General features: G+C 40.8%; 1 protein-coding gene across 1 annotated transcript in view; it reads right to left on the reverse strand.

The window, feature by feature from the left end:
• Window positions 1–14,669: 14,669 nt before the first annotated feature.
• ttpa (tocopherol (alpha) transfer protein) overlaps window positions 14,670–20,955 on the reverse strand; it is a 13,506-nt gene continuing 7,220 nt past the window's right edge. Inside the window, exons 4-6 of the mRNA XM_046051994.1 lie at window positions 17,303–17,496; window positions 15,873–15,983; window positions 14,670–15,759 (exon numbers count right to left, since the gene is read on the reverse strand). Of these exons, the coding sequence (XP_045907950.1) occupies window positions 15,508–15,759; window positions 15,873–15,983; window positions 17,303–17,496 (557 nt within the window). The 3' untranslated portion in view covers window positions 14,670–15,507. The remainder of the gene's footprint in view (window positions 15,760–15,872; window positions 15,984–17,302; window positions 17,497–20,955) is intronic.

Here is a 20,955-nt window from a genome sequence, read left to right on the forward strand (position 1 = left end):
TCTCTCTCTTCCTCTCTTGCCCTCTCTCTCTCTTGCCCCCCCCCCTTCACCCCCACCACCTCTTAAAAGGAAGTTTTTCCTTGCCTCTGTCTCCTAGTGCTGCTCTTGGTGGGAATTGTTGGGCTTCTGTAAATAGCATCATAGAGTACGGTCTAGACCTGCTCTTTATGAAAAGCGCTGTGAGATAACTGTTGTTGTGATTTGGCGCTATATAAATAAAATTGAATAGAATTGAAAATATCTTATATGTGTCTGCGTGGGTTCTCTCCGGGTGCTCCGGCTTCCTCCCACCGTCCAAAGACATGCAGGCTTGGTTGATTGGTGACCGTAAATTGTCCTTAGGTGTGAGTGTGACTGGTTGTTTGTCTATGTGTGGCGATGGACTGGCGACCTGTCCAGGGCGTACCCCACCTTTCGCCCCAATGTCAGCTTGGACCCTGTACGCAGGATAAGCGGTTGACGATGGATGGATGGATATCTTCTCATCTTGTTCTCATGAACCCAACACTGTACATCATCACGTCTCGTGAGCTAAGCGTAGGGGAGAGTGGGGTATGTTGTCCCACTTTTCACACTGTATAATATTTACTGGGCGCTGTGCATCGTATCGTACAAATGTCATACTAAATGAAAGAATAAATTCTTGGGCAGATATTACAGAGTTGTAGACTGTTGAATAGGGAGCGTGTCAACGCATTCTCATCTCAATGCCTCATAACTAACGACTTCAGACAGCCTGACAAAGCATAAGTAGGCTATTTTACGCTAAAGGTACCCTTCAGCGTCTGTATGAAACGCCAATGTTTGCTGCGTCCCAGCAACACAAAGGAGGCTAACCCTACCTGCCGATGTGCGCAGCTGTAGGGTTAGCCGGTCAGTGACTTAGGTTTAGGCACTAACATTTCTGATGCTTGTGGTAAGGGTAGGGGGCTGTCAACACGTTTAACACGAACGTAGCTAACATCCAGCATAGAGACGCATCTGGTGCGTCTCACACAGACGCTGAAGGGTACCTTTGGCGTCAAATAACTATGTTTTGCCACTTTTTTTGAAAGCGTTGGTATTGGGTATTCTGACAATTTGCCCCACTGGCAGGTAAGTTATCACAGTGAATTATCAAACAATTTGAACACTTGTATTGTGAATATTGATTTAAATTTAAAATTCAAACAACAACTAAAAATAAAAACTATCAAGTCTAGAGAATTTAGAAAATAAATAATTTAATTCAAAACAAAAATGTTGGTAGAGCACACATTAGTGTTGCAGTACTTGAGAGCGGTCTTGGTCTCGAGACCGAACACCAGTCAAGACCATAACTTTGGTAATATCAATAAATTGCTTTTGCATTGTCTGATTTATTTGTTAACATCCTAACTTTGATTGGATGTAAAACGTGTTGTTTCCAATGCAACCAATAACATGTGTAAAAATGTGTTACCGTTAACGACTGTCACCCCTAAACGTGATGGTAATTATGGAGTATTGAATAAAGATGCTTACATTGATTTCATCTCTCAGTGTTTGTATGTGGGTGTTTTAATGGGATCAATATGAGAAGTACCTATGATCTCGTTTCACAATTTATTGTGTGTCATGTAATGTGGGGAACTGGTCTTGGTCTTGACTTGGTCTCGCCCTCCCTCGGTTTTGGTCTCCACTTGGTCTCAGTGCCTTAAAGTCTTGTTCTTGACTCGGATTCCCAAAGTGTGGTGCGTGCACCTCTTGGGTTGAGGATGGGTCTTGAGCTGGTGTAATTGAGTAATAACTACACCAATACATTTTTTAAATAATTTATCATGAAATAAAAAGTATAAATTTCCTTTGTAAAATGAAAAATTTAAACTAAAAACTTAAACTTTAATAAATAAATAAATGTACCCAAAAACGCACTTGAGCTGCTGCCAGTCAGCCTGTCTTTACGTAAATAGCTAACCACAGCTTGTGGCAGCTGACTAGGTGAAGTAGTTCAATCTAAAGTATCTAAGGTTGTCAGCAATGAAAGAGGAGAGAGACAGAAAGAGCGAGAAATCACAGGCGAGAACAACGGAGAGGTGTGTTGGAGCGAGAGAACGAAACTGAGTGGGAGTCAGAGGAAGGTGAGCCAGGGGAGACAGAAAAGGAGGAACAGGGAGATGAGCACAAAATGTGAGTCCGCATTGTTACCATCTCTTGAATATTTTTCTTTCATGTGTTCTGTTTTTTGTGTATGATCAAAATTGATGCCTTTAATGTGGCTACAAAAAGGCTGTGTTGCGTTGGGGGTACATCAACCTGATCAGGATGTAAAAGGGTGTCCGGTGCCTAAATAGTTTGGGAACTGCTGATGTACAGAATAATCTCACTTCACGATGGTCTTGCTGTCTCGCTGCCTACAAGTGTTGTTGTTGTTGTTGTTGTTGTTTATAGTTTGTGTGTTCTGCACACTGTGTCTGCTCCTAGCTGAGCTTTTCGTTAGGGCTGCACGATTTGAAGAAAAAGTTGCGAATTGCGATTATTGTGAACAATATTGCGATTCGATTATATTGGAACAAATGGTACTAAGAGTCTACTTGCTTAGCCTAATTATCAAGGAAAATGCACGAAATACTCACATTTTGAAATGTGTATTTCCCAACTTCAACAAAGTTAAACAATATTTATAACAATAACGAGTAAAACAGATGTAAAACAGAGCAAGGGGAGCGTGTTGCTCTACGGAGGAGGCGGCTAGAAGCAGCAAATATTGGCATCTGTCTGATGTAGAGTCTCTATCCACAACCTGGAGGAGGAACTGGACACGAGTGTATTATCTAAAGACCATAATGTTTAGTTTATAGTATTCTGCTAGAATAACAGTAATATATTTAACACTACATTCATTATAAAGTATACTTTTTTACCACTAGATGAATGTTAAATCCAGTTACAGTTGTTTCATTTTGGTCGCTATTTTGTTAATGCTAAGTCCTAACTTGTCAATAATCATATCGTTCAGCATTTAATGATTTGCTGCAGCACGTCAAAACCTTTTTTAATGTCCCGCCCCATCCGGGCTGTGATTGGTCGGTTGATGAAAAGTGACTGACAAGCACGTCGCTCTGTGAAAAGTTGAACATGTTGAACAACAAAAGGCACCGATACAGCTAACGGTAAATGGCCAGCGAGTTTGCAACACAAACCTTCTTAATCTTCTCCCAGTTTTCTCCCAGTCTTACCGCTTCAGCTGCTGACGACGTCTCTCTGTCTGGCGTTTCTCTCGGAGCTCCGGTGGCGAGTCAGACTATGTTTTGAACGATTAGTGGCGGGGAGGGGAGGGGGGTTACGGTAGGTTGTTGTCCTAACAGTTACTGGCAGACTGCTGAAAAATCATTTTTAACCCAACGGCTATATATATATATATATATACATATACAGTATATGAATAATACATAACTTTCAAATGCTATATATTAAAAAACAAAACAGTTTCCCTGTCAGTACAGAATGAACAACGACATATTGTAAGTCTGAACTGCTTTAGTGTATCCTTTATAATCTATTTTGTGATGTCCATTATTTCTGACTTCTGTACTACTGCAAGCAGAGGACTTTGAATACATGAAGTAACCATCAGCCATTTTGAATATTACGAAACAGAGGCCTTCTACTTTTTTACCACACACATTTAGGCTTGTTGTAGCAGGATTCCCAGGTGATACTGATAACATCAACGATGGTTGTGTTCTAACCAAGGTTGTGGTTCAAGGGTCTGTTGAAGGGGGCAATAACAGGACCCTGAAACTGGAGCAGTTAAAATATATACACAACCTTTACACATCTTTCACTCGAACATACAAAACAAATAATATGTAGATGACCTTCTGGCCAACCACCAGCATGCTGTCTCCGTTTTGCATAGGCCGTCACACACGCTGTGAATTTGTTTGCTCAAGCTGCCGGCTACAACCACAGCCTCCCTCCTGCAGAGCACTGACCATTTGGTGATTTCACAGGCATATCTCACATTTGTTCAGACAACACAGTGCCGGGAGAAGGGGTTGATGCATGTGGGAGGGGGACAGTTGTTCTCACGTGGCTGAGTGATTGAGGGGAGTTTTGAATTGACACAATCACCGTGTGGAGACGTGATTGTGGGCGTGAAGAGTGATCTAATCAACTGGATGGATTATACTTTGCATGATATAGGTGTGTGTGTTTGTGGGAGGGGAGTGCATGTCCTTTCAAATGTGCTTCATGTATTTTGTGTCACACACAAGCAATGGTGGACAGTACATTTACTCAAGTAAAAATTAGAGGTATTTGTACTTTACTTGAGTATTTTCTTTTCATGCCACTTTCTAGTCCAGTCCTACTTCCGGTCCTTATTTGACAGCTTCAGTTATTTTACAAACTAAGATTTTTACACGCAAAACACATGAAGAGTTTATAAAATATGTCTTATTATAAATTAAACTACCCAACAGTTTATAGAAGTGCAGCTGAAGCGATTAATCTTTTGACAGAAAATTAACTGGCGACAACTTTGATCGTTTACATTTTTCATGTAAAAACATTTGATGGTTTCAGCTTCACAGATGTGAAGATTTGCTGCTTCTCCTTTTAATTATTTTAATAACTTTTAGTGTTAATAATGTTGAGGTTTGGACTGTTGGTTGGAAGGTGTCACTTTGGGCTCTGGGTAACTGTGACGACATTTCTCACTACTTTCAATCAATCAATCAATTCAAGGAGAAAACAATTAGCAAATAAATAAACAATGAAAATAATTATTAGTTGATACAAAATAGTTCAAAATGAGTTCCAGCTCAACAACTACAGCAGTAAAATCCTGCTTTTACATTAATGCATGAGTAATAATAATCTCATGATATAATCCGTACTAGTACAACAGACAAGGGGGACATTTTTACTGCATTGAGTACTTTTACTTTTAATACTACTATAATACTACTGACTATACTATACTTATATACTTCTACATAAGTAACATTTTCAATGCAGAACTTTTACTTGTAACAGAGTCTTTTTACAGTGTGGTATTAGTACTTAAGTAAAGGATCTGAATACTTTGTCCACCGCTGCCCACAAATTAACAGTCATCGTTGTCCCCAAACTTCCCAGCAGAGTTGTCTCCATGTCGGGGGTGTAAAGTGTGAACAGGGGGGGATTGAGCACTACAGTGGAGGAGGTGTGTCCGCCAATCCGAACTGACTGGAGTCTGTTTGTGAGGAAGTCCAACACCCAGCTGCAGAGTGCTGAGTTTGCTGATCAGCTTCATGGGGGAGATTGTGTTGAACGCTGAGCTGAAATCCACAAACTCTGATGTAGGTGTTGTTTTTCTCAAGGTGTGTGAGGGCTGAGTGGAGATATCATCCTCTGTGGATCTGTTGGTTCTGAAAGCAAACTGGTGAGGGTCCAGGCTGGCTGGGATGTTGTTCTTTATGTGCTGAAGAACCAGTTTCTCAAAGCACTTCAATCAGAATGCGGTGATAGTCGTTCAGACTAGACACTGCAGACTTTTTAGGTACAGGGACGATAGTGGCTGTCTGAAAGCAGGCGGGAACCCTCTACTGAGACTTGCAGCTTTGTTGAGGAGATCAAAGCGGGCATAAAAGGTGTTAAGCTCATCTGGTAATGTGGCCTCAGTCTTGCTTTTGTAGCCTGTGATGTTTTTGATCATCTGCCACATATGTTTGGTGTTGAGGTCTCTCTCAAGTCTCTGCTGAGCTGTCAGCTTCCTCGTCACCTGACCAAAAGGCAGCTTTTATGGCTCTGCATCGAGCCCTCACCTGGTTGGCAAATATTTTATTGTCTTAGTCATTACCACCACCATATTTCTACTCATGTTGTTTCATCCATTGTAAGCATTATTCCACATGTCCGGAAATACATCAACCCCCCCAGTTCGTGCTCTGGAGTTTCCTTCCTGACACAAGAATATATTTACAGAAAAGGCAGCTAAGAAGGGAAGAGGTCTGAAAGTAATATTCATGCCACAGGTACATGCTATCTGGATAACAATTACTCCTACACCTTTCCCAACACAGAAAGGCATGCATGTTTTCATTCTCACTGAATTGTAAAGCATTTTGCTCATTAGGTTGTTTAGTGACACAATCATGTTTTTCAAACTTTATTAATACATCCAAAACTCTGTTGCCTGTCCCCTCACCCACAACCTCGATCACATCACCGCTGTCTTCCAGAATCTTCACTGGCTCCTTGTCCCCCCCCCTCAGTACAAAATCGTACTTCATAGACCTGCTCCACCGCCACAGTCCAACCCGTGACATCCTCTCCCCACCACTCAGGACCAAGCACCGTACCTGTACCCTTCACTTATCAAAACCTCCCTCTGTAGATTAGCCTTCAAACTCCAATAATATTACATTTCACTTGCTGCTATTTGGTAGGTTTATATGGAACATCCAAAGTGTCAGAATTAAATGAAAGAATAAATAAATAAATGGGTAAATTTATCAAAGAAAAAATTAATGAATAAAAGAATAAATAAATAAATGCAGAAATATATCAAAGAAAGAATGAATGAATGAATAAAAGAATAAATACATACATTTGCTTTTGCCTTTCCCCAAGGAGACCTATTGTCATTGCTTTTCCCTTAGAGACCTATGTGTATTGCTTTTTCCTTCCTCTTCCTTAACTGTTAATCAACGTGTTGTGGCCCTCCCACTAAGTCCAACTAATCACTCACAGAAGTATTTCTCTCCATGATCAGAGATGTATAAAGGTCTGATCAACACTCCATACCAGTTGGTGGCGGTAACGCACCAATTCGTTGTTTGCCAACTGACAATAAAAGGAGGAAGAAGAAGAAGGAAGAAGAAGCAGAAGGAAGAAGAAGAAGGAAGAAGAAGCAGAAGGAAGAAGAAGAAGCTAACATTAGACAGATTGTTAAGTGTGTTTGAGTGTCCTGAAAAGTGCTGTAGAAATAAAATGTATTATTATTATTATTATTATTACAGTTTTTGTTGATCTCTTTGGTACTATTATCGCAAGTATGTGGTGAACTTTCACAACTCTTAGTACAAAACTCCAAACTCGTTGCAAAGCAGTCTTTCAGATGTCATGAGAACATATGGTTTAATCACCAGAACACAACATGATATATTTTTAGTTTAGTAACTAGTAAATCTAATAAGAAACAATACAAGATACAAGTTTCAAATCATCTTAAACGTGCAGAAAGTAGAATGCTACAGTATACCGTAGAAGACAGATGACACTTTTCCCAATATCCTATGTGTAATCAAGTTGTGATCAATGAAGGCATCCTCTACAATCACTGATGCAAGAAACAAACCTTTTCTGTATTTTACAGTATTGCAACAGCTACACAGTAAGCTACTAACACTAAGTTTGTGGGGTTGAGTAGCACTGGGGTCACATTTATAGAGTAAAAATCTCACACCTTAGGGTGGTGATTCTGAAGCCAGTCAAATGAATCAACACTACATACATGATGATGATGAAAATGTTTCAGCGATTAAGACCAATGAGCATTGTGATCATAACAATAGAGAAGAAAATCTGATTCAAATTTATGCAGATACCTTGCATGAACATAATGTATTACAATGCTAAAGATGTCTCTATACATGTTTTTGTTGTATTCAGTCAATGTCGGACGTACTTACAGTTGTGAGAACATACCACCACATACGTGTGTGAATGGTACCACAGTGACAGAAACCAACCGCATTAAGGTTTGTCATGATGGTTAAGGTCAGGGTAAGGGAACAGGAAATGCATTATGTCAATGCCGGGTCTCCACGAAGATGTGTGTGAGTGCATGTGTGTGTTCTGGCTGGCATCTCTCTCTCTTTCTTTCTGTCCATTAAATCTCTTGCGCCCTCTGCTGGATTCTTTCTCTGACCCACTTTATCCAAACACAGCACCAGCACAGGTGTAACTATTGTCTACATGGCTGATCTCCAGCCATCAGGATGTGTGTGTGCACACAGATTTCTCCAGAAGTTTGGCAGAGAGGTTAATTGAAGATCGCTGTTTCATCAGATTGGTTTGACTGGATGGATCTCGGTCAGTCTGAAGAGATGTCGATATTCAATGTCAGGGCTGGCTAATGATAAGAGCTGCTGTGTATTTTTATTCTACTTTACATGTGTTTATCTTGAACCATTCATGAGAACACTATCCTGTTCTCACCTGTGTTTGACCAGTCAAAATACAAGCTGTCTTTTTGATGGGGACAGACTGCAAGACAGAGGATCAGTCGTGTATGTTCATTATGTTTTTCAAATATTTTTTAAGGGACACAAAAGGTCCATCTGCTGTGCTCTTCATCCGTGGCAGCTGGTGTTAAAGCTCAAATGTTGCATCTGAAGTTCATCAAGTCAATTTACGTCAGATCAACAGACAATAGTGACTAAATCTCTTCTAGTCGATAAAAAAACTCACATGAAAAAGCACATGTGAAGTTCATCCAAGGACGGTTAAACTGAAGGGCAACTGGACTCGAGGATGCTTTGTCCCTCATTCAAGAGCACTGAAGAAGTCTCTTGGGTGAGGGAGAAAACGTCTTTGAGTATCTTCAACCAAGTCCAGTTGTCCTTGATTTGAACCTTCCTTGGATAACTATGACCCGGACGACTGAGAGCCATCACAGACATGTGAAGTTCATGTTTTCACATGTGACAAAATAAAAAAAAACACTGGAACTATTTGTGATTTCAAAATGATTTATTGTTGTAGTGCAAAATATCAGTAGTGTAATATAGTTTATACGTAGTGTTGAATTTATTGGACTAAGACAGATTGAGTAATGGCGATTTAGCCTATATCACACTATTTTATGGTATTATAGTACCAGGGCTAACGTGCTTTATACTGTCTATGGACCCTGTGCAGCATTAGGGATCACTTATAGCTTGCTTCAGATGAGCTAAAACAACCTGTGGTGCATCGGAGTAAGGAATTTGGTGCATAACTTTACTACTGTGTGTTCCTGTTTTATACTGTATGTATGTGTTATATTGACTTTGATATTCTGTTGTGTGATCTATATACCTGGTGCAGCAAAAATTGCACACTTGGGACAAATAATATAACTGATTGATGGATTGACTATGCATGGTGCTTTTAAATGAAACAAGTCCACACACGTCAGCAAGGTCTAAATAGAAAGCATGGCTTCAAACTACATTTAATAATATTTGGATGTGCACCATGCTGTTGAAACACAGAAAAGTTGCATTTCAGCTCTTTCAGGGAGTTGTGTACGTATGATAGGTGGTGTAATGTCAACCAAACACTACTGCAATATCGCCTTAAGGGGAAGTTAGTGGTTGGAGAGATGATGTAGCTTCAGTCGGTTGACAGGTATTGTACAACACACGGGTTCCTAGGTAAGTTTGGAAAGTCTGGAATCAGAAAGTTTGACAGAAAAACCCAAATAAGTTGGGTGAAGTTTCTCCGTCCATGAACAGCTCATTTATTAAAAGAAGTAGTCAATCATAGCTCAGCTAGTGATGTATTTGCACTATAGCTGACATCTTTATTGATTACAGCCCAGTCGTGTTTAGAAAATAAACTTTATTTTGTTCCAGTTTCAGCAGGATTTAGACAGAGCCCAGTAAATTACCATCTGAAAAACTGACAACAGCCAGGACAGAGAGGGGAGGTCATAACAACCCCCAACAGTTCAAGCACAAGGCTCACATCTGTACAAAACCAGGACCTATTTAGCTTTTGATCTGAGAAAAAACAAAAAATGCTTTTTGGATATCTTGTCAAAAGTGAACCATGGTTGTATTTGTACTGTGGATTGATCCCAGACGTTTGCAGAGCTGTAGGGCACACAATGTTGACAAGACCGAGAGCACGGCGTGTTTACTGACCTGCTAACACTGATCAAAGGTCTGTACAGTGACAGTGCACAAAGAGAGAACCACAGCGAGGAGGGAGGACAGTAAGACTGAAAGAATACATGCAAAACCTCTGGCTCTATAAAGATGAATTAGTGAATGAGGTTTTTAAAATGTTAATGACTTGTTATCAGGTCTTTTACTTAAGTTAAAGTAGCAATACCACAATTTTAAAATTTCAATCTGTTACAAGTGAACGTCTGGAATTCAAAATCTGAAGTTTAAAAGTATAAAACTAAAAGTTCTATGCTGCCAAAATGGGCTCTGTCTGTGTTATTTCATTCATTACTAAATATTATACTCCTGGATTATTATTATTATTGATTTACATTTACTCATTTGGCAGACGCATATGAGGGCCAAAATACAAGCATCAACAGAGCATCAAGTACAGCACAGGATCTGACAACTGACAATGGTAAGAGCTAATAACACTTATGGCATCAATGGGGTAAATACCTGGGGAAAGAAGTAATAATTAACAAAAAAAATGCAATCAATGCAAGAGAATTGTAAGAGGATAGAAGAAGAAGATGCACTGATGCATTTTAATGTTGGAGCTGTCTGCAGTAAAGCCAATTCTACCTACTTGATATACTTTTGTTGTTATTTTTAATTTAATGTATAACAATTTATTGTATTTTATATGCTTAATAATAATATTTATATTATTAGTAGTAGTATCATCAGGTCTTTAAAATCTTCATCTGCAAAGTAACTAGTAACTACAGCTGCCAAATATATAATAATAATAAACTTTATTTACAAAGTGCTTTACATGGTTGAATACCCATTGGAAATATTAAAAAAAAAAAAAAATTCTAAAGTTCAAAAGTTAAAGGAAAGACAATTTCTGAAACAGCGATACAGATAAAATGGAAGGAAGCTCTAAAATGAATAAAAGGCTGTTTTGTGTCTTGAGAAGTGATTTAATAGACGCCACCAATTCTGCGGGCCTCAGGTTTTCAGGCAAGGCTGAATGCCCGAGGTTCTCGCTCCGGCTCTTACAGGAGCAGCAATTCAGCACTTAAATCTTAAAATCAATTCTAAAACTAACAGGTGAAGGGAGGCTAAAACAGGACTGATGTGATCTTATCTTCGTGTGTTAGTTAAAAGTCCAGCGGCTGCGTTTTGTACTAGCTGAAAACGTGAGCAGCTGAGCCCTGAATACAGTGAATTACAATAATCCAACCTACATATACTGGAGAAGAGTCTTCAAGTCTTTAAGTAGCTTTTCAGCCTCTTTTAGACTCACAGTTCTTATAAACTGTGCAGGCAGGTGTTTTAGCAAACAAGTGACAGCAGCTATAAATCTGTCACACAAGTGGAAACAATCACTTTTTATGTAAAATACGTAATCGATAAGAACAGCTAGTATATGGAGCTACAGTATATACTGTATTTGTTTTGGATCAACAGGTCAGATTTAGTTGTTCAGTCTATTTACATACAGGGAAGAGTGTAATAATGTCACTAAAGGTAATTTTAGGTGACGTTTTGTGCTTGAAATAATTAAGTATTATGTTTGTGTATCACTTTTTACTGTCCCTTGACAAGCCCACTCAATTGTATGACCTCTTCGGGATTGTCATGTTGATCAATGCTTCAGCAGAATCAACAAATACATTATCATGCTTAAATGGTTTGACCAGCAGATATCTCTACCTACTTATGATAAATCTCTATATAAGTGGGGAAAGTTCTGTTAAGCCTCAAACCCTGTGCTTAACTTGAAACACACATGAAAATAAATAAGAACCTGCACACACACGTTATCACACATCCTACGCACTATTTATTAAAAACCTTCATTGGTGTGCACAAATTTCCACAAATCCGTGGCTCTTTGCTTCAAATACTTACAAGGTGTTTCCAGTTTACAAAATTATTTTACTCAAATTAGCATTAAAACTGTGTTACCACATATCACAACTTTCTTCATGTAACTTTATAGTCTATATAATTCTCATGTGCTCAGTTTGACCCAATCACCCAGAAATACATTCATTCTTTCTTTTTAAAGTGCCAAAAATGACAAATAACCCCCCCCCCCACACACACACACATTTTCTGTTATTTTGAACTTATTCTAGGTTTTGCAGCAATTAATAAGAAAGTGTGAAAAACTCAGTGTGAACAGCAAATTCACGTTTTTCTTTTTACAATACATTGGGATCTGTGCAGAATATTGGTCCAAACAAAGTCAAAATGTTTCTTACCATCATATAAAATTGTAATAAACAAAAACAAAAAGGTAAACTTTCAATTGTTGAAATAAAGACCAAAGTTCAAATGATCAACCAAAAACATATTGAAGACAGGATCGATTGGTTTAGCTGGCTGATAAGATGAACGTCTGGATGGATAGATGCGTTTGAGGGAAGGCAGGGTTCATAGGTAACTTTGCACACACAGGATTTCACAGTAAGATGGTCATTTGTTTCAAGGCAAAAGGCGAAACTTCAGAGCGATAGGGCCAGAGTGACTCGATGTCAGAGCCCGGCCCTCTGCTTGAAGGTTGGCGTCTATACAAATCTCCTCCTGGCAATCCATCCCTGAGGTCCCACTGGATAATTAGCTCTTATTTATTAATGTTTACAACAACAATGACAGTAGAGACATCCCTGAAGAGAAGCCTGTCTTCACACAGTAACATCCAGCAACATTTCTGTATAATAATGCAGGTGTGCCGACACAGTAAACTGTCCTGCCTTTAGATCCAGTCTCTACTCCTAAAAACACTTGGGAAGAGTTGGCTCGGTTAACCTGAACAAACCACTAACAGTGAGCAGACAAGCAAAATCAAAATACATGAATTAAAAATGCAATCAGTACGTAAACAAATAGTTCAACATTGTGGGAAATATGAATATTTGCTTTCTTTTTTAGAGCAGGATCGGGAGATTGACACCACTACTATGTGCTTTTAATAAAGAGCTCAGCAGAATGAGGATGTGGTTAGCCTAGCCCCAAAAAATATGTAAAAACTAATATAAGATAATATTATATTATACATTACATAAACCACGATCATTGAGTATATACAGTATATTTGTCAAATATATATCAACTACATGCCCACTGGACCCGATTCCTACGAATCTCCTCCAAGCCATATCTCCTACTGTGGTCCCGACAATCACTCATGTGATAAATACTTCTCCGGCTTCAGGAACCTTCCCGACCACTTTCAAAAGGGCTCGGGTTAAACCCTTGCTCAAAAAGCCCTCACTTGACCCAACTCAAGTTGAGAACTATCGACCAGTGTCTCTTCTACCTTTTTTATCCAAACTATTGAACTGGCAGTCTTCAAACAGGTCTCAGAATTCCTCTCACGGAATGACCTCCTAGATCCATATCAGTCTGGTTTTAAGAGTGCCCACTCTACTGAAACAGCTCTTTTGTCTGTAACAGAAGCCCTAAGGTCAGCTAAAGCTGCAGCCCAATCCTCGGTTCTTAATCTGCTTGACCTATCAGCTGCCTTTGACACAGTCAACCACAGGATCCTCCTATCCGCTCTCTCAGCAATGGGCATCTCGAGTGAAGCACTCCTGTGGTTCGAATCCTACCTCTCGGGGCGTTCCTACAATGTTTTGTGGCAAGGACAATTATCCTCCTCCCACTGCCTCTCCACAGGGGTGCCCCAAGGCTCAGTGCTAGGGCCCCTTCTCTTCTCAATTTACACCACCTCACTGGGGCCGATCATTCGCTCGCACAGCTTTTCTTACCACTACTATGCAGACGATACGCAACTCTACCTATCCTTCCCGGCCGGCGATCCCACCGTCTCAGGCGGATCACGGACTATCTCTCGGACATATCAGCATGGATGAAGGCTTGCCACCTTCAACTAAACATCTCTAAGACTGAACTCTTGGTCATTCCAGCCAAGCAATCTAGCCACAATAACATCATACTACAAATTGACTCCTCAACCATCACTCCAACCAAGGTGGTGAGAAACTTGTGTGTCTTGATTGATGACCAGCTGTCCTTTTCAGACCATGTTGCTGCCGTCTCTCGGTCGTGCCGCTTTTCTCTATACAACATAAGGAAAATCAGGCCCTACCTCACTCAGTACGCCACCCAGCTTCTGGTACAGGCCATGGTTATCTCTCGCCTTGACTTTTGCAATGCCCTCCTAGCAAGTCTTCCAGCTTGTGCAGTGAAACCCTTACAAATGGTTTAGAAAGCAGCAGCACGTCTGGTTTTTGATCAGCCCAAAAGGACTCGTGTCACTCCATTACTCAGTGACCTCCACCGGCTCCCTGTGGCCTCCAGAATCAAATTCAAGTCACTAATGCTTGCATACAGAGTGACTACTGGGTCTGCACCATCTACCTAAACTCCATAATACAAACTTACGTTCCTTCTCGCCCGCTACGCTCCTCCAACGAACGCCGCCTGGTTCTGCCGTCCCTTCACACAAAGCAATCCCAGTCCCGGCTATTCTCATCTGTGACACCGCGATGGTGGAACGAGCTACCACACGCCATCAGAGCAGGGGCGTCCCTCTCTAACTTCAAGAAGCTCTTGAAAACTCATCTCTTCCGAGAACACTTCCTCTTATAACACCTCTAACTCCTAACCTCTAACATGCACTTCCTGTGCTCTTCTTCTTCTATCCCCTACAATGATCTTGTATTGATTGCACTTTTTTTTTTGATTGCACTTTTTGTTAACTTTGACTTCCTTCCCTAGGTATTTACCCCATTGATGTGATATGTACTATGAGCTCTTACTAGTATGTATTGTCAGTTGTAGATCTGTATTTGATGCTCTGTTGATGCTTGTATGTTGTTCCTCAAATGTAAGTCGCTTTGGATAAAAGCGTCTGCCAAATGAGTAAATGTAAACGTAAATGTAAAAGTTAAAAATCCCCATTGACCAAAAAGTAAACATCCATATTGACCGACCACCCCCCAGTATCTGCATGAAATGGTTTGGTCCTGCCTCAGCGCACTCATCAGTGACGGTGTTTAGTTGCAGTGAGTAGATGAGCCAGAAATACAGTGCTAACAATGTTGCCTCGTAAACCAACATCTGGTTTTCAAAAAAGAGAGGAAAGACAAAGGAAAGGATGTCAATCTGTGCGCCTCCAAAAGTAGGCGTTTTCAGCTGGCCTTAAGTCTTATTCTAGATCTGTGGGTTGGTGAGGTTATTTAGAGACAAAACATTTCCAACCTCCACTAAATTCACAAATTATTTTTACATTTATGTTCGTGTAAAGGTTAAACAAAGAGATATAAAATGTTAAGTTTTTGATTGCTTTTTTACATCCAGAGCTGTTTACTTCTATTTCCCGTCTTTATTCTAAGCTAGGCTAACTACGTCTTGACTCAAACCCCGGACATCGACCTCTTCATGTCACTCTTTGAAAAGAAAGCAAATACGAGTACTTCAGTTAGAAGATGCAAAACTTGAGCAATATAACCAGGAAGACAAAAATCATGTAAACACAAATGGACCAGCGCTGAGATGTTTTAAAGTAGCTCTTGACAATTTGCAGTTGAGAACCTCAAAAGTGGCGACCAGAAAGATTGTTTGGTTGTTTTAAGTTAAAAAAAGACAGAAAAACAAACAAACAATCGTGTGAATGTGTGATCAGAGAAGCCAAACATCATCCGTCTGAGAGTGGTTTAGTCTCCACCTTCTCTGAGATCAAGGGGTCCTCGTCTGGAATAATGGCGATGTCACCTGTTGGGTGGGACGCAATCTGCAGCAGGAGCTTCTCTGATTGAAGCAGCTGATTGGTCCAGTCACGACACGCCTCTTCTATGCAAGGACCCTCTCCCCCGTATTCTGGAGGCAGGACGGGCGGTGAGAAGAAGTCGCTTAAAGTGTCGTTGAAATCAGCGCCGTGCATGTGGATCTACAAGCCGGGTGAAAATTATTTTCAAAGTAAGTTTAAAAGGCATTTCCACTCTGTAAAAGACAGTCTAAAGAACCATGATCGGTATCTGACAGAACAAACATGCTGCTGACCCTCAGTCTGATCTTATCCGACAGGAAGGGACGAATCATGGCGAAGACCGGCCGGAAGAACATCGGCTCGTTGACCAGATGAATTCCTCTGACTTTCACTGGAAAAGATTCCTGAACATGAAAACACATACAAGGACAGTTGTGAAAACAAACTGGTTATAATGGTCATATCAAAGGCTGCACAGTCTAAAGAGTTAAAAAAGGTTGTCGCAGACAGGTGGGCCAGAAACCCAACTTTCACCCAGGAGACAGGTGTTTTGATTCCTGTGTGAAACAAAATGTTAGCTTTGAAGGTTTTTTTTAAGCTGCATAGGTTGCAAGTAACATTACTTAACTTACGTAAGTTGCGCAACTTACTTTACATTGTTATTTTAAGTCAAATCATCATCTTTTCCTAAACCTAATCAAGTAGATTTGGTGCCTAAATCTAACTAAAGTGTGAAGTTTCACAACATTAACCACTAGTTTTATTTAAAAGTCTAACTGGACGTTGCATATTTATTGTTGCCAACTTGACCGCAGAGCCCTGCACCTTCAAAAAATGACACTAAGGCGGTACCCACGGCGCTAAAAAGCGATGCCAAGGGGCCTTGACCTAGAGTCCATATGTGATGAGTTGGGAGTGAGAATGTGTTGTGTGGTTATAGAGGGTGAGGAGCCATTATTCTTATTCTTTAGTCCATGTCCTTGGGATGAGGGACGAAACGTATTCTAGTATCTTCAACCAAGTCCAGTTGCCCTTGACTTTAACCTTCTTTGGATAGACATATTTTGTAACAGCTTTCTTTGAACACTGTTGTTTTTTTAAAGCTGAAGTCTCTTTGCTCTGGGTTGAATGGCAACAAGAGTCGTATAAATTGATGCAGCTGTACATGTTGTTAGTTTCAGAAAAAAAAAATCTGAAATTGACATATTTCTTCAAACAACATTGGTGTCAACTAAAAATGACGTCTTCCAGACAGATCCTTCACCTCTAATGATTGGTATGGACAATGGATGGATAACTGCTCCAATGAGAAGCATCTTGCTACTTTTCTGACAATGTGCTGCTATTCTTCATCAGTTTCAGTCTTTCTTTCTTTCTTGTAACTGGATAATATAATTTTTAGGCAGATCTAATAGCCACACAATACAATAGTCATGCCACTGTGTAACAAATGCATGCACAACTGTGACTTCTAGAAAATCTCACTTTAATGATGTCTTGTTCCAGCTAAGTTCCTTAAATGTGAGTGGAATGTCCACATCTCCTGCCTGTGGTGTAACAAGCTGTCTTAATGTGGTTAGTTGAGACCTAAGCCCGTTTTGTGTTTCATCTGCATGTCCACAAATGTCCTGCATCTGCATGTCCTGCTGTCCAGCTTTGTAGCAGAAGTTACATTTAAATTAAACAGTAAATTCAACCCAACCAGAAGAATGATCTTTCTTACCGAAAGTACAGAGGATATCTTTCTGGCGAGGGAAGGGTTAATCTGTAGGGCATGGGCTATACTCCACCCCTGCAGGTCAAATATGACCTTCACACCCTGCCTCTGTGTCTCTGTCTCCATGGAGATGATCTCTGATGTCATCAAGCTGACCCTGAAAACCTGGTAGGCCGACCAGTCTTTTGGGTTCCACTGCCCTGCAGACAGAAACACATGTTACTGTACTTTACTGGGTTACAGTCAGTCTTAAATCTACAGTAAGTGACATTTCTGTTATTATCATTGAATAAGTCCGTAGCTCTGCTCATTACTAGCCTTTAGCATAGGTTTAACGGGTGTCCACTGGAAAAATCTGATGCTAAACTGTAAATAAAAACTTATGGTAAATAGTCTGTACAACTACAAACCCTACCATTAGGCTTTAAAGCTGCGTTGAGTGTTTTTTGACCACTTGGGAGCAGTGGAACGAGCTCTAAACACAACATTGACATATTAGTTGCATTTGACTTCATGTGAGGCATGCTGGTTTGAAATTTTGACCGACTTTCGCCAGTGCTGCAAAACGTGACCATGTCATATGACGTTAAACCTCGCGGCGAGGCAAGGCGGCTGCAGTTGCCCAGAGTCCAGTTGCTTTTCTCCGGCTGCACAAACTTTGAACCACCTTTTGACAGATCAGTCATTGTTGTAAGCTCATCGTAAGCTTACGCACTCTACAGGAGGTAGAACGTGTCCGACTTGACTGCAGCTCATCCCCAACGCAAATAGATCTAAGTTATGACAGCAACAGTTACTCACATAATCATTCCTATTCAGTGATTTTGCCTACAGAATAAAAGTGGGAGAATGTTTTTTGCAGCAATGCTTTATTTCAAGTTGAATTGAAAGCTTTTACTTTGAAAAGAGTCTGTGCCCTGCTTGACACATCTCTGAAATAGCTGTTGGTAAATGAGAGATTGGATTCCCCTGAGTGAGAAGCGCAGGAATTTCCTCTGCCTGGAGATGCTGGGGAAATAAAAATAGGCGTCTCTAGGTTGATGGATGTGGACCAATTGCCGGAACGATGCAGCACACTGCAGCGGATGCTTTATTGTTAGCATGTGACACAGTCTCTTCATAGTTAATTAGTTACATTTACATTTAGTCATTTATCTGACGCTTTTATCCAAAGCGACTTACAATTGCTGTATATGTCAGAGGTCACACACCTCTGGAGCAAGGAGGGGTGTCTTGCTACACAATGGTGGATGGGTCACAGTGGGGGATTGGGTCTCTCACACCAAAGGCATGTGTCTTATCCATTGCACCATCACCAACCACAGTTACAGAGGGAGAGTAAAGATATCGGCTCAACATGGGAATCAAACACAACCATGAGATTCAGAGTTCTGTGCTCTACAGGCTAAGTTAACCTACCATGCTGACGCTTAAGCGTAATTTACACTTCTGCGTCGGGTATACGCCGCAGCCTGTGGCGTCAGCTACGCATGTAGCAGGCCCGGCGCCAGGATGAAGTAACTGAAGGCACTTGCAGACTACATGACTTTCAGCAACGGCCGATGGCCGTGCCGTTCACACTACACAACTTGCCGCTGGCAAGTCTTGAAGTCGTTGTGGTGTTCACAATACGTGACTGATCGGTGACAGGGGGTCACAGACTACACGAGCTGTCAGTTTTGTCAAGAAAACACACGTGAAATGTGAAACGGTTAATGACGTGAACCTACACACAAAACAGCTGTTGTTTGTTAGTATAAAGATACCAATTATAAAGACAAAAACTCTGTGTGAAAGGATGGATTAGCACACGCAGGTAGCAGGGATTGTCTGAGCTACAGAGAGAGCTGGAGGTGAGTAAAAAGTGTTTTGCGGTGAAAAAGTGGCTGCCTGCTCTGCCAGCAGCCTGCTCTCATTGGCTGGATGTGGATGTCGAGTCGGCCGACACCTCCAGATATTTGGCATACTAGATATCTGGCAGATGTTGGTGATGTGTCGGAAATGTGTCGGGGAGCCGTTTTGATGCGTCATTGAGTAGTTCACACATAACGACTGGCGATCAACTGCTCATTTACCACCCGATGAAAAAAGGGTCGTACTTATTGTAAGAGCTAATTAGCGCTCTTGGCATAAACAGGAACCAATCTTTGGTTCCTCAGATGCTACCCAGAAGCACAGAAAGTTTATGACCACGCACACACGAACATACGAACACACCATACCAGTGCAACACATGTGCAATGAAGTTTGTATGGAGAAACAATGGAGATGGATGGAAATAAATTGAAACCGATGGTTTTAACTGCAAATACGACTTGGACTTTTATTAATCAAACAAGGTAAACAGCTCCATGGTGCAGTGCTGAGGAGGAATTTAAGCTGCTGTGCAGTTCGGTGCAGCGTTAAGAATACATTAAGGGTCAAGGTCACCGCACAAAACATAATAAAACAGTACAGCAATAAATCGATAAAATTTACAACTAGAGTACATAACTGGAAACAAAGATGGCAACAGGTGCAAACACAGTGCAGGTGACTGTTGGTTTTGTTCTGTTGTTTTTCCTGGGTTTATTCTGTCTTTCTTGGTTTGTGGTTTTGTGTAGCCTTGTTTATTATTTCGGTTTTGTTAGTTCTCTTAGTATCTGTCTTTCTTTGCATCTTAGTTTTTAGTCCTGTTGTTTGGTTTTGTGCCTTAGTTCATATCTTGGTATCCATTCCTCGTTCAATGTTTGTAATATATTGGTCTTGTCTGATCTGTGTTCTGTTTATTCTAGTGTTAGTCTAGTTTCTGGTTTGATTGTAGTTTATTTGTAGTATTTAGTTTTCTGTCTGCCTTGTGTTGATTTGTGTTCTCTGTGTGGTGATTTATTATTTGACTGTGTTCAGTCTTGCGTGCTTGTTTAGTTTGTATTTTGGTGTTCAGTTATGTTTCTGCATTTTGGTCTGGTCCTGTCTGTTCCCTCGTTTGGTTTCACCTGCTTGCCTCTGTGTCTAATTACCTCATGTCCTCCACCTGGTCTTGGTCCTGCCCTGCTCGTTACCTGGTGTTTAAATGTTGGCTTGTGCTGTTCAGTCTTTGTGACGTCCTTCGTTTGTGTTGAGTGTTTTGCCAGTTCTCTGTTACATGGATTTATTCGCTCATGTCTGGATTTCTCTGCCTGTGCTTTGGATTACTTTTGGCTATACCTCAGTTTTGGATTTTGCCTTTGCTTGCACATAAGCCTGTTTTGTTTTGCATTAATAAATCTCTGGCTGAACTGCATCCTTCGCCTTTGGTCTGCATTAGGGTCCACGCCTCTGCTATCTAAAACTGCACTCAGCCACCCATGACAGCGGCAGTATTTAAATGAGGGTTTTGCTTGTTTTAACGGTTTCCGCCTTGGAGAGTCGGGAGGGAAAGCAGCCACTGCGTAAAAATCTTGGTTTGTTTCATTCAGTGCGTCCCTAGTATGTGGAAATTGTTATGTACCTGTCCCAGCAGAAACAGCTACAGCGTGCTGGAATGACCCAGATGGGAGGAAATGCAAGCAGATCGTGCTTCATCCAGCCAGAGGGAACGACCACCGACCATCAGCACCGTGCCCGGTCGCTCCGTGATCTCCTGTCCCTGTACGCCCCAACTCCCCATTCCCTCTACGATACCTACAATGGTTTGTGTC

The sequence above is a fragment of the Micropterus dolomieu genome, linkage group LG06 (assembly GCF_021292245.1).
Source record: "Micropterus dolomieu isolate WLL.071019.BEF.003 ecotype Adirondacks linkage group LG06, ASM2129224v1, whole genome shotgun sequence".
Taxonomy (NCBI): Eukaryota; Metazoa; Chordata; class Actinopteri; order Centrarchiformes; family Centrarchidae; genus Micropterus; species Micropterus dolomieu.